Source organism: Aphelocoma coerulescens, chromosome 3, assembly GCF_041296385.1.
Source record: "Aphelocoma coerulescens isolate FSJ_1873_10779 chromosome 3, UR_Acoe_1.0, whole genome shotgun sequence".
Taxonomy (NCBI): Eukaryota; Metazoa; Chordata; class Aves; order Passeriformes; family Corvidae; genus Aphelocoma; species Aphelocoma coerulescens.
In genome coordinates, this window is record NC_091016.1 from 121,485,633 (window position 1) to 121,503,854 (window position 18,222).

General features: G+C 44.2%; 1 protein-coding gene across 4 annotated transcripts in view; it reads left to right on the plus strand.

Moving 5' to 3' along the window:
• Nucleotides 1–3,693: 3,693 nt before the first annotated feature.
• The window catches only part of TFAP2B (transcription factor AP-2 beta), a 32,699-nt gene continuing 18,170 nt past the window's right edge, over nt 3,694–18,222 (plus strand). For 2 of the 4 annotated variants that reach the window (XM_069011793.1, XM_069011794.1), the window contains exons 1-3: nt 3,694–3,789; nt 8,853–9,311; nt 14,421–14,481. In XM_069011793.1, coding sequence (XP_068867894.1) covers nt 3,709–3,789; nt 8,853–9,311; nt 14,421–14,481 — 601 coding nt within the window. In that variant the 5' untranslated portion in view covers nt 3,694–3,708. Of the gene's footprint in view, nt 3,790–5,199; nt 5,425–6,797; nt 7,566–8,852; nt 9,312–14,420; nt 14,482–18,222 lie in introns of those variants that run through there. The other 2 variants (XM_069011796.1, XM_069011795.1) reach the window with 2 other exon arrangements.

Below are 18,222 nucleotides of genomic sequence, written 5' to 3' on the forward strand. Positions count from 1 at the left end.
GGCCTTGGTTAGGGGCAGGCAAAGTTTAAAAAAAACCCAAACAACAAACAATAGTTCTGGAAAAAGCATATGAAATAAAGGCAGCATAACTTATTGAATTAATTTTTTTTTTTTAACTTCTTAACAAAGTGGCCATCATCTTATTGCAGGTCCTCTCCCCTCAGGGCTATTACCAGCTATTTCTTCAGGATGATTTGAATATTCAACCTAGTTTGTATTTCCACTTTTCTACAGTGAGTAGTACTCACTGTATTGAACAGTGGGGTATAAAAGATTTATTCTGATTTTAAGGTAGAGGTTCAAGCACTGAGCGGCCCGTTACTTAAAAATCAGTGTAAATAAGAACCTACAACTTTATCCTGAAGGAGGAAAAATTCATATCAGCAGCATTTCTAACAGAGGGAATTTGGGTGTTTGTAACTCCCAGTTATGGACGTGGACCTCTTGGAGCAAACACAGAGGAGAACACGAAGATGCTCAGAGGGCCGGAGCAGACAGGCTGAGAGAATTGTTTGTTCAACCTGGAGAAGAAAAGGCTCTGGGGAGACCTTAAAGCCCCTTCCAGTGCCTAAAGGGGCTCCAAGAGAGCTGGAGAGGGACTTTGAACAAGGGCCTGGAGGCACAGGACAAGGGAGAATGGCTTTAAACTGAAAGAGAGGAGAATTAGATTAGATATTAGAAAGAAATTCTTCCCTGTGAGGGTGGGGAGGCCCTGGCACAGGTTGCCCAGAGAAGCTGTGGCTGCCCCATCCCTGGAAGTGTTGGAGGCCAGGTTGGACGGGGCTCGGAGCGACGTGGGACCGTGGAAGGTGTGGCTGGAACGGGACGATCTTTCAGCTCCCTTCCAAGCCGAGCCATTCCACGGCCCGGGGGCGGGGGCGGCCGCTTGGAAGGCGCTGCTGCGGGAAGCGAGTCCCCATCAGAGGGCGCCGCTGCCCCGCTCAAAGCGCTCCGGAGCTCCCGAATCCCGCGGGGCATCGCCCGCACCTCCAGCGCCATGGGCAGGGCTACACATAAAGGCATCCTTTAAAAAAAAGAAAGAAAAAAAAAATTATTAAATATTCCTTTGCCATCACAGCTGCCAGGCTGAGAGCTGCAGTGCCCGTGCCCAGCTCACGGCTGAAAAAAATCCTGGGATTTTCCTTGGAAGAGATTGGAAAAGCGCAACCGAAACTGCCGGCAAACGGCTGGATTTTCCCCTTTTGTTTATTTAGTTTTGAAAGTATAGGTTGTGATGGTCAGTTTTGAGTACGTGTGTCGCCTTTTGGACGCAGGGTTCATTGAGCATTTGAGGAATAAATCGGTGCAAGTGTTGCTGTGTGGAATTGCTGAATTAGACTGGAGGCAGCTGCGGGGGTGGGGGTGCAAAACAAAAAAATGCAAAGAACCTTAATTTTCTAAATGAACACTTGTTCGCTCATCATGTTTTGCAAATGCAAGAGAAATGTCATAATAGTGGGGTTTAAAAGTCAGAATTTACTGTCTATACCAGTATGTTAGCAAAGAGCCAGTGGACGTCAAGTAGAGTCTCCTTTTTTTCACTCCGCTCCTCTCCCCTCCCCCAGCACACAGAGCATATTTAATTCAGGGTGCCACGGAACTGTAAAGCATTAGCAGTCACGAAGCACATTCACCCTGCCCTGTGCCAGCCTTCACGACTCAAAGACTTCCACAAAAGTGATGGCAAACTGTCCCTTTATGAGCTTGGTATTTTTCTAAGAGGGTCATTCAGATCTATAGGTGCATAAGGGTGCCTGCATGGATATCTCCGCATATCCCCATGCAGACAGCTCACATCCTTTTTCCTTTTTCAGCATTTTTTACCCTATTGCCTCCGTTGAAATGATCAGTCCAACCCACTCAAAGATGTGCCCTTTTTCTCCTCCTCCTCAGTGCAGCGCTGGCTGTGCTGTGAAAAAAAAAAAAAAAAAACAAACTCCTATCTGCTTTAACAACTTCCAGCAAGACCGTTGTCCAGCTCCTGCTGTAATATCTGGTGCTGTTTGCCTCTTGCCTTTTGTGGGTTGAGGTTTCAGAAGAAGATGCACACTGTGAAATGGGGAGGGGTGGCGGGAAGAGGCTGAGGGGAAAAGGGATGAATTTATACTTTCTGCCTTAATTTGAGGCCAAAGCGAACAGAAAAAGCAAAGCCCACCCTTCCCACCAGCCAACCACACACCAGCAAATGTCTCCTGATGAAGTTCTCCTCGTTTCCGAGATTATCTATATATATAAGAGCATCTTTACCTGTAGGACCTTTGAAAGTACAAAGGACACTGTGCACTTTCCCATAGGATCCCGTGCAGAATAACAAAGATTTGTAGGAACCTTACAGGCAGAGCTTGAAATTTCCAGAGACAGGACCTTGAATTTAGAAACACCTTCTTTCTCTCTGTCTCTCTACCTCTGTGTCTCATTTTTTCCCCATTTTTCTCCCCTCCTGGTGCACCAGCCCACTGCAAAGCTCGATTGTTTCCTTTCAAAGGCAGAGATGGGCTCTGCTGCCTGCGTCGGCTCTTTGCCGTGCAACGTGTTAAAAAAATCGGACAATGCGAAGGAAGGTTTGCCTGGGGAAAAAAAAAAAAAAAATAAAGGTTAAAACTGGTCTAACTCCTCCTCTCCCCTTCCAAACCGAGGGCTACCCGGGAAATGCACAAATCCAACTCTGTTTTTAATTGTTTTCTGAAAGGAGTAAACGCTATTCAAATTTGTGCAGAGAAGGCTTTGCTAAACTCCTTTTTTTTTCCCCCTTTATTTTTTCCACATATAAAGTATTTCTAAGTTATAAAATATACAGTCCAAGCCTGAAGTCTAGGGCTTTCCAGTGGCAATCACTGATCTAAATTTACTCCTTTTAGATTTGCTTGAATGTGCTTTGATGAGACGCTGTTTTGGTGTTTAACTGCATATGAGTGGATAATTCTGGACATGTAAATAAAAGCATATTGCATGTGGGGAAAAGCATCATATCTCGTTGTAAATGATGAATCACTTAGTGCAGAGACGACTTATCCTTTATTTTATCATAGGGAGGATCGAAAAAATAGTCATTTCATTTCATCCATCTATCTATCTATCTATCTATCTATCTATCTATCCATGCATCCATCCATCTACTGAAATAACAGATATATGCACTGCATAATACGCATATTTAATCCCTCTGTATCAACATATGTATGTGTAAATGTATAACTAGATTCACAAATATGCATTTAAATGCACTCCTATATAAATTGACCAGGTTTGCATGCACATGTGCATATGTAACATGTAGTCTCCATGTGCCTGCATGTGGAAGAATATATTTGATTTACATATATAAATGTGGCAACTAATATGTCTATACATGGGAAAAAGTTGCCTGTTCGGAGCTATATGTGTGTATAGGTGCCTGTATGTATAAATCTGTGTACGTGCAGCTGCGTGTATGTATATATTTTGTATGCCTGCATATAAGTCTGTATATGTGTGTATATGTCTATATCTAGTCACATATATGTCTGTAGCTATATGTAACTATGTAACAGATAATGTTTTTTACTATCCGATTGAGGTAGGCTTCTGCAGCCTATTGTTTCAGACAACAGATATAAGTTGCGATGGAAGAGGAACGTCGGATTTGGTGTCTGTCCCCCATTTCCAATTATAGATGGATCATTACAGACAGAGAAGTACTGAGAATCCAGACATCTGCTCTTCACATGAATGCACTCACCTCCTAGAGAACAGCCTGCCATCATGCTCTGGAAACTGGTTGAAAATGTCAAGTATGAAGATATCTATGAGGTGAGTATATAATATGCATATGAGTAAGAGAGTATATGTATATTTAAATATACATCTAGCATATAGATACAGGCATGGCTATATAATACATATATAGTTCTACATATCCATCCAGGCAGAAATAGAGACATACACCAGCACACACCAATATAGAGACGGGAAACCGAGAGTAAATGCTTAAATGCTTATTTATTTGCATATTTGTATTCAGCATGCCAAGTCCTAAACTTTTTTTTTTTTAAGGAAAAGCTGTTTGATGCGATTTAAAACATCAAAGAAATGATCTGGGGATTGGAATGAGGCAACTTAAAGGCAAGAGTTTGATTGTTTAGACCTCCAATTAGATATAATTCGATTAAATATGGAGAGATGTTGAGGAAAATTTAAAGAAAAGAGAGAAAATAGAAGAGAAACACAATCCGGTATTAAGGGACTGGATGCATGTCTTTCTTTTATTTTTTATTTTGCAATTCCAAGCTCAGCTCAACCTGGATATGGATTTTTTTTTTTCTTGTTTTCACAATCGGATACGTCTTTTAAGACTTTTTATACCTCTACACCAGCAGATAAGATGTGCATGTGTACATATACTGGCATTAATTAAGCGGCACATACATTCTTGTGCGTGTGTGAGTTCACACACCCGAACCGATGCAGTCGAGGGCAGCTCCGCATAGTCCGCGGACACGAAAAGTTGTGAGCTTTATCCAGACCTTATTTTCGAGGTCAAAAAGCAAACCAAGGGGGGAGGAAAAAAAAATCACAGCTCAAATACTGCGAAACCTTTCTTAATTTTGTATGGTTCCCTGAGCCGGATCTTTCCCAAAAGGGCTCCGCGAATGTGTTCCTTGTAAGTTAAACCAGCGTGCGGGATTTGCTCAGAAACGGGGAAAAAAAAAAAAAAAAGGAAAGAAAGAAAGAAAAAGATGAGTGAGGAATGGTGCTCCACAAAATCGTATTTTATTTTTTTTTCTATTGTTTGTATTTTTTAATGGAGTGGGAGGCGTTTGCACGGCGATCATGGGGGGAGATTTTCAGAAGGGCGCAATCTGCCACCTCCAGCGCGGGAGCTGCTCCGTGGGCAGGCGGCCGGGCAGGGACCGGGGACCGGGAAGGGGCCGGGGACAAGGAAGGGACCGGGGACAGGACAGGGACCGGGGATGGACTGGGTGCTGAGCAGGGACCGAGCAGGGGCTGGGGATCGAGCCGGGAGCAGCGACAGGGCAAGGACCGGGGACTGAACAGGGGCCGGAAAAGGACTGGGCACTAAGCAGGGACTGGGAACCGGACAGGAGCCGGGGCGGGACCGGGCAGCCACGGGGCACCGGGCAAGGACAGGGCAGGGGCTGGGCAGGGACTGGGTAGAGGCTGAGAGGAGAGAGAGGACACCGAGCGAGGGGCTGGCTGCTGGGCAGGGAGCGGGGATCGGGCAGTGGACGTGTACTGGGACGGGGACGGGCAGGAGCCGGACAGGGGCTGGGGATCGGGAAGCGGCCGGAGCCCGCCGGGGAAGCGCCGTCGGGGCCGCCCCATCCCCAGCCCCGCCGCGCCGCCCGCAGCCCTCCCCTCCGGGAGCGCCTTGGCACTTACAGAGGGGAAACTCCCGGGAAAAGCGCAGAAAGAGACCCAGGCGAGGTACAGCTCCGGCTGCTCCCGGCCGGAGAAAGAACGGGATGGAGGGAAGCGGGGTGGGGACCCGCCGGCCGCACGGGAGATATGTCTCCACTCCCAAAAGCTGCCGTCAAGCTAATTATCATTGGCAAAAGCCGGCATCTGCAGAACGAGCAGAGAATGAGCACACACGTGTGCGTGTGTGCGTGTGTGTGTGTGTTTGTGTCCCCGCGTGTCCCCAGCCCGCTGAGCCCTCGCTGCCTCTCCCTCCCCATCTCCAGGCGCTGCCCGGCCATTGTCTCTGCCCGCAGCAGCAGGCGACAGAACATCTCCCCTCCCTGGCTGCCGAGGTCGGGGATGAGGGCTTTTTTTCCACCCTGCTTTTGATGGGGCGTTTTAAAGCTCTGTGGATTTACGGACACCCGCGTTTGTAGATTGCCGTGGGAGAGAAGAATTGGGGGAGCGGTTGGGTGGGATTTGGCTGCGGGCAGGGCACATCCTAACTTGGGGATGCGCTCCAGGGCATTTTGCAACGTGTAGCCTTACCAGGGAAAAAAAAAAGAAAAAAGAAAAAAAGGGGAAAAAAATGCTGTCTCTTTTTTAAAGAGCTGAAACCCTCTATATTTATGTTAAAAAATATTTCGGTCTCTTCTGTCCGATTTATAATTAACAACACGATGGTAGAGGCGTCAGCCACTTAAACTGAATCTGTTCTTAAAACAAAAGTGTGTGTGTGTGTGTGTGCGGGGGGGCAGCTCTGGGAAGTGTGAGTCTATTTAGGAAGGAACGTAAGTTGAACTTTAACAGAAATGGCAGACAGTCCAGTTGAACGGGTTCCTGCAACATCAAAAAGGTTTTATATCGCCCCTGGCTTTGCCTCAAAACTATAAATTTACTATCCTTTAAAATTCTCTCCATGCATTTCACATTTGGGTGGAAATCGTGAGATCTATGTACGTATTTTTTTTTTTTTTTTCATATCGGGCAGTAGAAACAGGATTCAGAAAAAAAAAAGAAAAAAGAAGTGGAGCCCAACTTAACGCAGATTCGAGTATTTATTTGGGTATTGAGAATAAATACGCTCTTTAACACGCGCCAGAAGGGCTTAATCTTCGCTGTAAATAGACATATATTACAGTGACTGCACATTTCTTCTTCCATTCTTTTAAAAATTACAAAAAAAAAAATTAGAAAAGCCTCTTTTTTCTTCATTATTTGCTTAAAAACCCCAACAACAAACTGCAAGAGCAAAAGCACCAAAGGCAATCAATTCCTCGTATTAGGAATGTATAATTAAATATATATTAAAACAAAAAGGAAATATGTTTTCTTCTTCTTCTTCTTCTTCTTCTTCTTCTTCTTCTTCTTCTTCTTCTTCTTCTTCTTCTTCTTCTCCTTCTTCTTTTTCTTTTTCTGAGCCTCTAGCGTTGCTTCATCTCACTTCCTTGCTTCAGCTCAGCAGTGTCTACTTTCCGCATCTTCCTCCGCTCGAGTTAATTGAAGTTCTGCCTCTTCCTCGCTAAACTTTTTCCCCCCTCTCCCTCTCCCCAAACTCTGCCTCTGCCAGCCCCCCTCGTCTGATTACATCTAGTAATTCTCCACTGAATGAACGTCATTTACAATAGTAGGGGAGCTCTCGAGCTGGCTGCCAGCTTCACGCTCCATTTGGTCCTGCATTCTCCCTTTAAAGTAGTCGTGTAATATTAATAGTCATGAATATCAATTATTATGAGGCGGTGTAGAGAAGGAAAGGGAGGAAGGGGTAGCGGAGCAGTCTGAGCCTAGCCTTGGGTTGAAGAGGATTGTATTTGGGAGCTCAAAGGCGAAAAAAAAAAAAAAAAAAACAAAAACCAACCAAAAAAAGACCAAAAAAAAGGAGGAAAAAAAATCCCCGAGAGGGAGGGGTAAATCATATATGTAGATAGAGGTTTCCAGGCTCGGTTTTGGGGGCATTGGTCTTTTTTTTTTTTTTTTTTTAACCTTTTTTTTTTTTGATGGATAGACTTCGAAATATCTCAAGCTGTTCTCCTGTGTCCAACACGTCCCTTTGCAGATCTCCTTGATATTTTTCCCTCCAATTATTAGTATTATCACCATTATTTTATTTTTAGCTATTACAAGACTTTTTTTATTTCCAGATGTTAGTCCACACCTATTCCGCCATGGTGAGTTTGGATCCATGTTGTACTAGAATTGCATGTTCTCTCTCTCTCTCTCGATCTGTTGTGTCTCTCTCTCCCTCTCTCTCTCTTTTTAAACGCCTTTGGCTTGGTAATTTAGCACAATAATTGGAGGAGGCTTGCAGCTGCTTCTCCCTTTTTGCATTGTGTGTTCCCGATTTGAGCTAGGGGAGTCTTGGGGGAAGAGCAGGGGGGAAAAAGAACTTTTTTTCCGTGTTGTTTTGTTGTTGGTTTTTTTTGTTTTTGTTTTTTTGTTTTTTTTAAAACCATGTGTGCCATTGCTTGTGGGGGTTTGAGCTACACTCTGTGGAATAGATATTTTTCTTGTTTACTTTAGCCTCACAGCTTCAGTGCGTTGGAGTTGGACAAAACTCCTCTCCCACCTTTTCTCTGAAGCCTCTATACACTTCCCCCACCCCCTATCCCCCCACACACCCCAAAGACTTTTCATTACAATTAACCCCCACCCCATTCTCTGGAATATAATATTGAAAAAGGAAACAAAAGACACTGGAAGTTGCTGCAGAAATCATAGCGGCTGGATTTGTTCAATACTGATGTTTCATTTTTATTTTATTTGAATTTTTAAAAAATTATTTTTAAGGGGTAGACTCCCTTTAAGCAAAGATTCCCTGTAAATTTTATTTTGGCTTTCTTTTTTTTTTTCCCTTTTTTTTTTTTTATTTTTTTTTTATTTTTCCCAAGTCCTTTTTCGCACAACTTCTCACCTCGGAGTCTTCCGAGGAGTGCAACTTTCTTTTTGGGCTTTTCCACGTGAAAATGGGTTGGTGATTTTGAGTTACAGGACTTCAGCAGAGGGAATAAAGAGAGGTTGGGAAAATTTAGGCAGGAGAAGGGGTGGGTTGTCTGCATAGAAGGGTGTTCTGGTGCTCTTAATTTATTATTTTTTTACCTTTGGTTTGATTTGAGGGGGCTGTGGATGGGGAATTATATTACTGGTCTGAAATTGCAGATCGTACATGTATTTGGAGCACCAGTCCTACATTTTTAATTATGATATTTAGCAATTCTCCCTCACACCCCCCGCCCCCTTCCCCCTTCTTGATTGTTTCTGGGAATAGACACGATGTGGGTGCTAAACACTGGAACACTTCTAATAATTGGTGGGGGAAGGGGGCACATCTGAATCCCACTTTCCAACTGTTTATAATTTATTTTACTTCGGGGTGGGTTTGTGCTCCTTTTACTTTTTTTTTTTTTAAAAAAAGGTCCTCTTTTTTTGTTGTTGTTTGTCTGTCATTCCGCTTGTAGGACCGGCATGATGGAGTGCCCAGCCACAGTTCCAGGCTGTCCCAGCTGGGATCCGTCTCGCAGGGACCCTACTCCAGCGCTCCTCCGCTCTCTCACACCCCATCCTCGGATTTCCAGCCGCCTTATTTCCCACCCCCCTATCAGCCTCTTCCTTACCACCAAAGCCAGGACCCTTACTCCCATGTCAATGACCCCTACTCCCTAAACCCCTTGCATCAGCCCCAGCAGCACCCCTGGGGACAGAGGCAGAGGCAAGAGGTGGGATCAGAAACCGGGTCACTGCTGCCACAGCCTCGGGCCGCCCTGCCGCAGCTCTCGGGACTGGACCCCAGGCGGGACTACCACTCAGTAAGGAGGCCAGATGTCCTCCTGCACTCAGCTCACCATGGCCTTGACTCCGGCATGGGGGACAGCCTTTCTCTGCACGGCATCGGACACCCGGGGATGGAGGAGGTCCAGGTAAGGCACCGCGTTTCTTTCTCCCGGGCAGTGCAGCTGGAGCCCCTGTCCCTGGGCTAGGAATGATCGCTGAGGGGTTTCCAGCAATATTTCTGTGGGTTGCCATTCTTTTTCCACACTGGCTTTGTAACTCTGGTACTCCCCCCCCCCCTCCCCCCTCCACCTCTATTTTTCTTTTTTTTTCTTTTTTAAATAAGAGATTTTATTTCCTTGCTGTCACGCACAGGCTCTGCTTTATAAACCCTCCCCTACATGGCAAAGCAGCAAAGTGCAGGGGGAAGGCAGACATGCTGCTCTAAATATTCCACGTGTTTCAAAAGCTGGCAGAGTTCAAGCTTGGCTTTTCAAATTCCAGTTATTTCCCATGCAATCTCAGCTTCCACTCCCCTCCACCCCCCTCTTTCCCCCGCCCCCCTCCCCCCCCCCCAACCAATTTCCTGCCGTTCAGAGATTTTGATGAAACTGTCGAATTACTACATTTTTCATCCGGGAGGGAGGGAAAATATAAACAAACCAAAAGCAATAACTGGTGATCAGGAACAAGTCCCGTGTCCGTCCCCCCACCCCCCCTTATTTGTTAAGTGTGCTTGGTAGGGTAGCCCTGATTTTAAATAGTTTCATTCCCTCTTTTGGATAACAAAGGAGTTTCGTCGGGCTCAAAGCACAGTATTTCCCAGCTTTCTTCCATCCCACGCGAAACTCATCATCACGTGTTATTTCCTAAAACCAGAAGGACCCTTAACAGCTTCGGTGCTGGGGTGGTTTGCACCTTGTTGGGGCAGGGCATGGCCAGCCCGTGTGAACCCTCGAGGCGGAGGCTGGAGCCTCCTGAGTCCAAGTCCTGCCTTAGGCTTTCCTAATCGGAATTTTGTGGGTTCCCCTCCATGCGGCTTCGGTTTTGGTTTGGTTTGGTTTTTTTCCACAAAATTTCTTTGTCATATATCATATCTGTACATGTATTTAGTCTTGGGCTAAATAAAGATATGGACTACTGGATGAAATAACGACTTCAAAGTTACAGAAAGGGGAAAGGAAAGGAGAAAAGAGGAGCTGGGAAGATAAAAAATAGCCGTGAAAAAGGATGCTGCTGAACATGAGAGGAATCAGCGGCAGGGAAGCGGAGGGGATGCATTGCTTTGGCTTGAGGCTTGTCTTAGGGCTGCACGGGAAAATCCCCGAGCTTTGCTGGGGCGAAGTGTTTTAGAAATAGAAAGGTTTTGCTGTTTGGATTTGCTCCCGCCTCCGAGCTCATTGACCGTCGGGTCGCTGGTTTCTGCGGGTTTCCAAGGTGGCTTTGAGACCTGGGGGCAGCCCCTGACCGCCACGGGCGCGATGCGCAGGTCTCGTCTCGCATTCCTGGCTCAGACTAAGTGGTTTGCAAGTCAAGGCGAGTTTTACCTCTGTGAATGCAGAGAGGGGATCGCTCTCCTCCTTTCTCTTTGCAGCCGATAGGCGTTAAGTACTGTTTGTGCTTGGATATTTACACTTTCCCCAAAGAAAAGCCGGTAATTGTTGTGCTTTTGTGAGAGAGTAAAACAGAGGAGAGAGAAGGGAAAGGAAAGAGATAAGAAAGAGAGAAGAAAAAGATGAAAGGCAGAAAGGACGAAAGGAGAGAGAAAAGGAAGAAAAGATAGAGAAGAGAGGGAAAGGAGGGGGAAGATAGGGAAAGAGAGAAAGACATAAAGAAAGAAGGGAAGAGAGAAAATAACAGGAAAGAAGGAGCTCAAATAAAGCAGCCGTCCATCCGTTTCCCAATAAAACATCCATTCTGCGGGAAGGGGACTGCACTCTCGGGAAGTGCCTCCCCCCGATGTTCCGAGAGCAGCGGGGCCACCCGTGGCCACCCGCGACCTGCTCGCCCGGGCTGGCCGGGCCAGGGTGGGTGCGATGGGATGGGGATAGGATGGGGCAGACGAAGCTGTGGACCAGCAGGGTTGGGGTTCTTGGCTTGGGGTGCTGAGACAGCAGGAAATTAAACAGGTCCTTTATTTCTGAAAGTTTGTTCCAGGTTGGGGGAGGAGGGGAAGAGGGAGAGGAGGGTATCCCAAGGAGAAACACGTGAAGGAAGAGGTGTCCAACTGCAAGTTAACACAGGCAGGAGGGAAAGCAGCCCAGAACTCGCTGCTGCCGCTCAGCATTTTCTATTCTCGTCCCCCCACTAGTGACAGATGAGGCTGGGCAGTTTTCCATCTTGATATTTAATATGGATTTATTCTAGATTCGAGGAACCTTTTCTAGCTACAGGGATTTTTATTTAGGCGACGTATACCCATTATCCACCATCGCTAGATTAAATTTCCAGGAAGGGTTTCAAATACTGGGTTTTTTCATTTTCTTTAGTAGTCCAAAAAGTTGAACGGATTTCGAGATATGTAGTTGGATAAAGATATTTCTCTTTGCTTTAGCATGTGCATGTCTGATCAAATATGTGCCATGAGAATGGGCTAGGCTGGGAAGGAGGCAGAGAAAGAGAGTGCGTGACAGAAAGAAACAGTGGTTATTTTATAAACACCAAATCTAGTCCATGTGTGAGCCATTGTCCAGGGGTAGAATTAAGTGATTGTAACACGATAGCGCTCTGTTATTGTAAACAGGACATACTGTATTGCTATTGCTGCCCCTCTCGAGAGGAATTTTCAATCTGCGATTTACAACCTTCAGACAGGGAACAGAGAACCCAAGACCTACTTATTGAACAAAAATTTGCGTCATCTAATAGGGGCTCTGAAAAAAAATCCACCATTGCAACCCCAGATATTTTTTCCCTCCACCGGCTGGGCAAAAGTATGGTTATAGTAAGGAGAGATTCGATTAAGGAAAAACGGAGGGAGAAATTCAGATTCTTTACACTCTTTGAAAGAAAGCAAAGAGCTCCGTTTTTAAGATTTTCACTCAGATGTATCCACAGGAGTCGAATAAGGTGGCTATAGATAGTGCCTAGGAAGCCTCATGCTATCAGGTTATTGGAGGAGGGAAGGGAGGGGAATCTTCCTCTCCAGATTTTCTAAGTATATCTGGAAGCTCATCACCTTTCCCCTCCCTGCACACACACCTCCGCTCCTCCTCCTCACTCACACTGCTGCTATGTGCTAGCTAGAGACACGGAAAGTTAAGTTGCACCAAAACACCCAAGTCTCTTATAAAGTAACCCCTGGTATCACTTTTAACTAAAGAAGTCTAGTAATTAAAAGTCTGAGTTGTTTTTCCACGTTTCCGCATGCAGTCCTAATTAAATCTTTACGATCCTCTCTGTGACTATTAACTGCCAGCATGCTGAGCGAATATCCTGTACAAAAACCCAGCAGGAGGGCGTAATTAGATAGAAAATCAGACAGGAGTCTTCTCATTAACTACAACAACTAACCCACGTTGCTGATGGAGCGAGCGGAGTGCACACACACACATAAAGGGTGTGCGCAACCATCGACTCCAGAGATAAGGTGAGGTAAGGAGGAAAGATGGGAAAAAAAAAATAAAAGAGAAGGTGATGTTTCACGTTTACCTCCGATTCTGTGCCATGGAGGTGCGCCACGCTGCGCTCCAGCAGGCTGCAGGGTTTGCTCATCATCCCTCGTTGAGAGCTGCTCAGGGAAAGGAGGGAAGACTTTGTAATTTTATTTTGTGCCCTTTAGGTATGTAGCCTATTGATTATGAGAGAGACACACAGCCATGCCCAAACACAGCACATAAGGCACCGCTCTGTGGGTGCGTGTGTGCGTTCGTTTGAGGGTGGATTCAAGGAAAATGAAAGGAAAGATCTCATAGAAAATATTGCTCCATCACATTTTGGGGAGATGTAATTTTCTCCTAAGTCTCGTTCCATCTGGAATGTCTCCGCTGAGCACAGAGACGGAGATAAGGGCCGGATCCGGATAAGCTCAGCCTTTCGCCGTAGCAAAGATAAAGTTAAAATAATGGTGAAGTAAATCATTGCTTTGTTGTAAAGGTGTTTTGCTTAACAAGGAGAAACGTGACAACTTCCCAGATATGCAATAACACTGAAAAACCCAAACCCTTTAGTAATAGTAATGGGAAAAATAAAATAATAAAGCCAAGAAACCCACAGGTCCCCCTTTTCCCCAGAATTTACCCTAAAATGGAACCTGTTGGAATTCTGCAATAAATTTTTCTTATGACACCTCTTCTCTTTCTGAGATGATTTTACAGTACCGAGTGCAGATTCAGCAGTAATTTTGGCTTGTTTGGGTTTTTTTTTTTGTATATACCACTTTCGTTTTGAGAAATGAAACCCAGCATTTGCTGTGTCCTCTGTGCCCGTCTTTGTTCTCTTCCCTGCTAAAGAAGTTAATGCCATAATAACAGGTGTGCTCCTCAGCGGGCTGAAAAGAGAGGGGGATAAGGGGGGAAAACAAGGCTTTGAAATCGGGAGACTTTTTTTCCTAGGCAATCAATTTGATGGTTCATACTTTTGATAATGTGTATCCCCGCTCCTCCCTCCCCGTCCCCACTAATTCAGGACATGGCAGCAACCTCGCGAGCTGTAAATCTCTTTCTGCTCATCCCCTATATGATGTGGGCGTTGCACTGCGCTCCGAAAGGCTCAGGCTTTAATTAAAAGTCCATAATGTAAACTATGATATATAAAAAGTAAATGGTCCTTGAATTATTAAAATGTAGCAGGGTTAAGCAAACAAACAAAAAAACAAAAAAGAAAAAGGAGGAGGGGGAGGAAAGGGGAGGGAGCATTTAAGTTGTCCTTAATCGTGTTCATTTATGTCATGCAATAGATCTTGCAGATGTTGCCAAATTGCCACATTTTCAAAGGAAGAAATATAAAGCTTTATGGAATGCAAAGAAGTCTATGTGATATCTATGTTTTATAAGATAACAAAACCAGTATTGCACCCCATATGCTCCACACCTCCTTTTGTTTTATTAGAAGACTATATAATTTGTAAGAATTTCATTTCCTTGTGGATTTGGGGAAATAATAATAACAATAATAATAATAATACAACAATAAAAAAATCCCTCCTCCCCTAGTGAATTAATACAAATAACAGGGACTCCAGTTTGGAATGACATGATTTATGTACGCGATTCTTTAATATCCAGTCAATTTGAATAGTGATGTTTTTATATCCACAGTCAGTTGAAGATGCCAATAACAGCGGTATGAACTTATTGGACCAGTCTGTCATTAAAAAAGGTATGGATTATTCCAACAAGCTAGACAAACTTTTACTGTGTAGCAATATCTTCATGATATATTTTGACTTTGGGGCAATGAATTTCTCCGGGAAGCAGGCACCCATGGCAGCAAGACGAATAGCTGATTGGATCAGCAGACAGAGTGAAGGGATAAGACATGCGAAAGGAAAAGTTTATATCCCCGCCTCCCCCGCCCTTCAAAGGGTTTAATTACACAAATGCTCTCTAATGGGGCACCCCGTGCTCCAGTGCAGTTTCCACAGCCCCCCTTCCCTCCCCTCCTCCCCCCGATAGTGTTCGATGGGGACCCCTTGGCTTTTAATGGGGAAAGAGGTTGATTCCCTTTGGGGCTTAAATACATTTCCCAGGCGAATCAAACGTGGAGAGGAGAGAAAGAGATGCCCATGGAAAGGCAGCCTCAGCCCCCTTCCCTGCTCCCTCCAAGATTCCCTCCTTCCCCCAAGATTCCCCCCTTCCCCATGCCCATTTTTTACATCTTTCTACATATGCGCCCATGATTTAGTGTAACTGCAGAATCACCCCATACTGTTAAAGCGAATGTGATATTAACAAATGTTTGCAGTCTCTTGTACAGCTGTAAGCAAAATAATTAACTAATTAAACTAATTAAATGTAATTACAATAACTCATTTTGGGCGTATTGCAGCTGCTTAATTTTTTTACATTTCTCTGACAGTCACTCAAAGATGCTTGGCGATTAGTGTTGTGTTATGCTGGTAGACATTAAACAGATCGCACGCTGCAAATGGAAGGAAAGCTATCTTTAATTATCTAAGGAGTTTCTACTTCTAGATTCAATTTTAAGTACCAGAGATGAGGCTTAAAAACGCTGTCCCTTATGCTTACTACCAACGGCACTTATCTCCAGGACCTTGTTATTTGTCAAATGCGCACAAATAGCTTAACAGCGACGATCTTCTAGGATGTAAAGCAAAATAACAGGGAGGGTGTTTATCTAAAATGTGTTGAAGGCAGCATGAGGTCCTTCCGTGTATTTATTGTTTGTTTTGTTGTTGGTTGTTTGGGTTTTTTTTTAATTTAAATCTCCATGCACGGTCTCTCTTTCACACACATGATCAAGGTCTGGTTATTTGAGCGAGCACAAATGAAAACTTGAAGACCATTTGACAGCACCATGTATGACTATCTGTTGAAACGTCAAAGGGTTTTGGTTTTTTTTTTAAGGAAGAGAAACTTACTTAACTTTAAAAAAAAAAAAAAAGGTTGTTTGTTTCTGCTGTATTGGTTCAGTTTGGATGTTTAGTGGGGTTTCTCCTCAGGGTCTGTAACCTGATGATTTCTTGTTGTATTTTTAGCTTTTTTTTTTTTTCTCACTCTCCTCCCCCTTCCCCACCCCCACTTGACACCTCATACACTCCCTCTTGGGTGTATTTGACTAATTACTTGATTTGTGGTCGAGAGGCTCCTTTCTAAGGTTGTTCCGTGCTGGTCTTTCGCAGAATACACAACCTAAAACCTAAAATATTATTTTCTTTTTTCTTTTCTTTTCTTTTTTTTTTTTTTTTCTTTTAAACACACGCAGGCTTCTGTCTCTCCATCCTTCAGCTGATGAGGACAGCAGAGACATTCCATGTGCGTGCTGGGTGGTGCAATTAGACAGCGAGTAGCACTAGAATGTGAATGCCAGTAATTATTACATATTAGGTATAGGTTTTTATATGTATTAGGCATATATTTAGGTGTGCTTTGTGTGTGTGGGCATTGAAATGGCCCCAGATGGAGCAGCTGCTGCCTAAAGAGACCCAGTCCCATCTAGGTGGGATTACTTGTGCCTATTTGCAGCCAGAAGAAGAGATACTCTGAGTTTACACATGATGAACAGGAGACACATGCTCTTTGGAAATAAGGTTACTAAAAAAGAGCCTGAGATGCATTTGCAACTGTTTAAAAGTCACTGTAGCAGCATTTTGTTCCTTAGAAGTAATGCTGAGATCCAAGAAAATTTCCAGCATAAAGGAATATTGTATTTTTTTCTTTTTTTCACAGTGAGTTTCCTGGGTGCAGAGGAAAATAAATGGGTAATAAATAGCAGGTCACATTTGTGGCAGTCAATATTTAATCAGGACAAGGGAAGGAGCAATGCAGAGAGCATTCAGTATCAATTTCGCTTTGTTCCCTGCAGTTTGTAGCTGTGAGGATGTGCTTTGAAACAAGAACAAGTTATTTAAACTCTGTGAGTCGTTCTTGCAGGCAGATGGCACAGACAGATAGACAGACACACGGGTATTGACTGATTTTTGTGCAGTGGAACACTCCTGGGCTACATATTTGGTAGGCAAGGGTTGCAGGGGGTCTGCTTCACCCAATCCTAGCTGAGTGCCTCAATTTCTTTAATTGCAAAGTAGTGGGAAAAGTATGATGGGGACTTGAAGCCTAAACTTAATTATATCACCCAGTCTCTGTCTGTTCCTTTATGGCCTTTGAGGCCTGCAGAGGGAATTATCTCTCTATGCAAAAGGTTTGCCAAAATATTAAGGAAATTATATAGGGATTCATACACGGCTATTGATTTATCTCACGTATCGATCCCGCACAACAGATTACATATACCCAGGCTCTTGTTATGTTTGCTATCTGAGCTTACTTGACATTTCTGAAGTAATTTAGTTAAGAGGAAATGAGTTGTTCCCAGTAGAGAGAGCAAACGAGTGGAGTGAAGGTAGCCAGCGTGATAAATGGCTCTTTCATTTGGAGATCTCCAGAGCTCGTTTAAGGCTAATTTTCTGTATTAGCCCCCTTTGAGCTATTAATGCAATAGGCAGGGACCGTGGCCCCTTGTCTCTTAGCTGCCCCATTAGAGAGAGCATTAAGCTACCAAGCCTGAACTCCACCGTAGTGGTGGTGGCGCTGAAATAATGAAAGGTGCTTTTTAAACTCTCCTAATCTAAACTGGCAGAGGGTGGTTAATACGATTTGAAGGGGGCTGGTCAATGAACAATCAATAAACTAATAATGAGAAGGATGCGGTACATTAACAGTCTAAAAATCCAACGAGACATTAAAAAATCATCTTTAACTCCCACTTCCATTAGGATTTGGGTGGTGGAAGTGGGAGGGAGGGAGCCAGATAAATCATCAAGATGATAATAATCACCAAGAGCATTAATATCAGATTTAACTCAGCTTTCAGAGCTTACTGGCTGCACGTTTCGAGGCCTTTCCCTCGATTTTTGCTGAAGTGAAGGGAAGGTTTTCCATGTGTCAGGAATAAAAGATTGGGTCCCCTTATCAAATGCTCATCTGAAATTTGCTTGGCACTCTCTATGGGCGAAAGAAGTTGTCTTCCTGCAAAACCTTATGTGGCCCGAGTCCCAAGTTAATTTTTGTGACTCTGGGGCACAGTCAGTGACCTTAAAATTATTCTGATGTTTTTATTTACTTTCAGCTGTTTCTGACGATCTCTGCACACTCACATCTGATTTAGCATCAAAGACCATTTTAACTTGGAAGACCTTCATTCATGGCCTTGCAAACACGCTCCGTTGTTCCTCCTATTTTAAGGAAACGCATGAAAGAAGGTCTCTTAACCTTTTGTTTTTAGCTGTTAATAATCCAGCACGAGTTTCCTCCCCACCCCTTGAAGCAGCTGATAAATAATTAACTGAAAGCCACTCCGGCCTCTGCTTTCCAGGTGATAGATCTGGGGCTCACGAGATGTTGCTTCAATGCCACTCAGTTTCGTGCTTATTCCTGAATT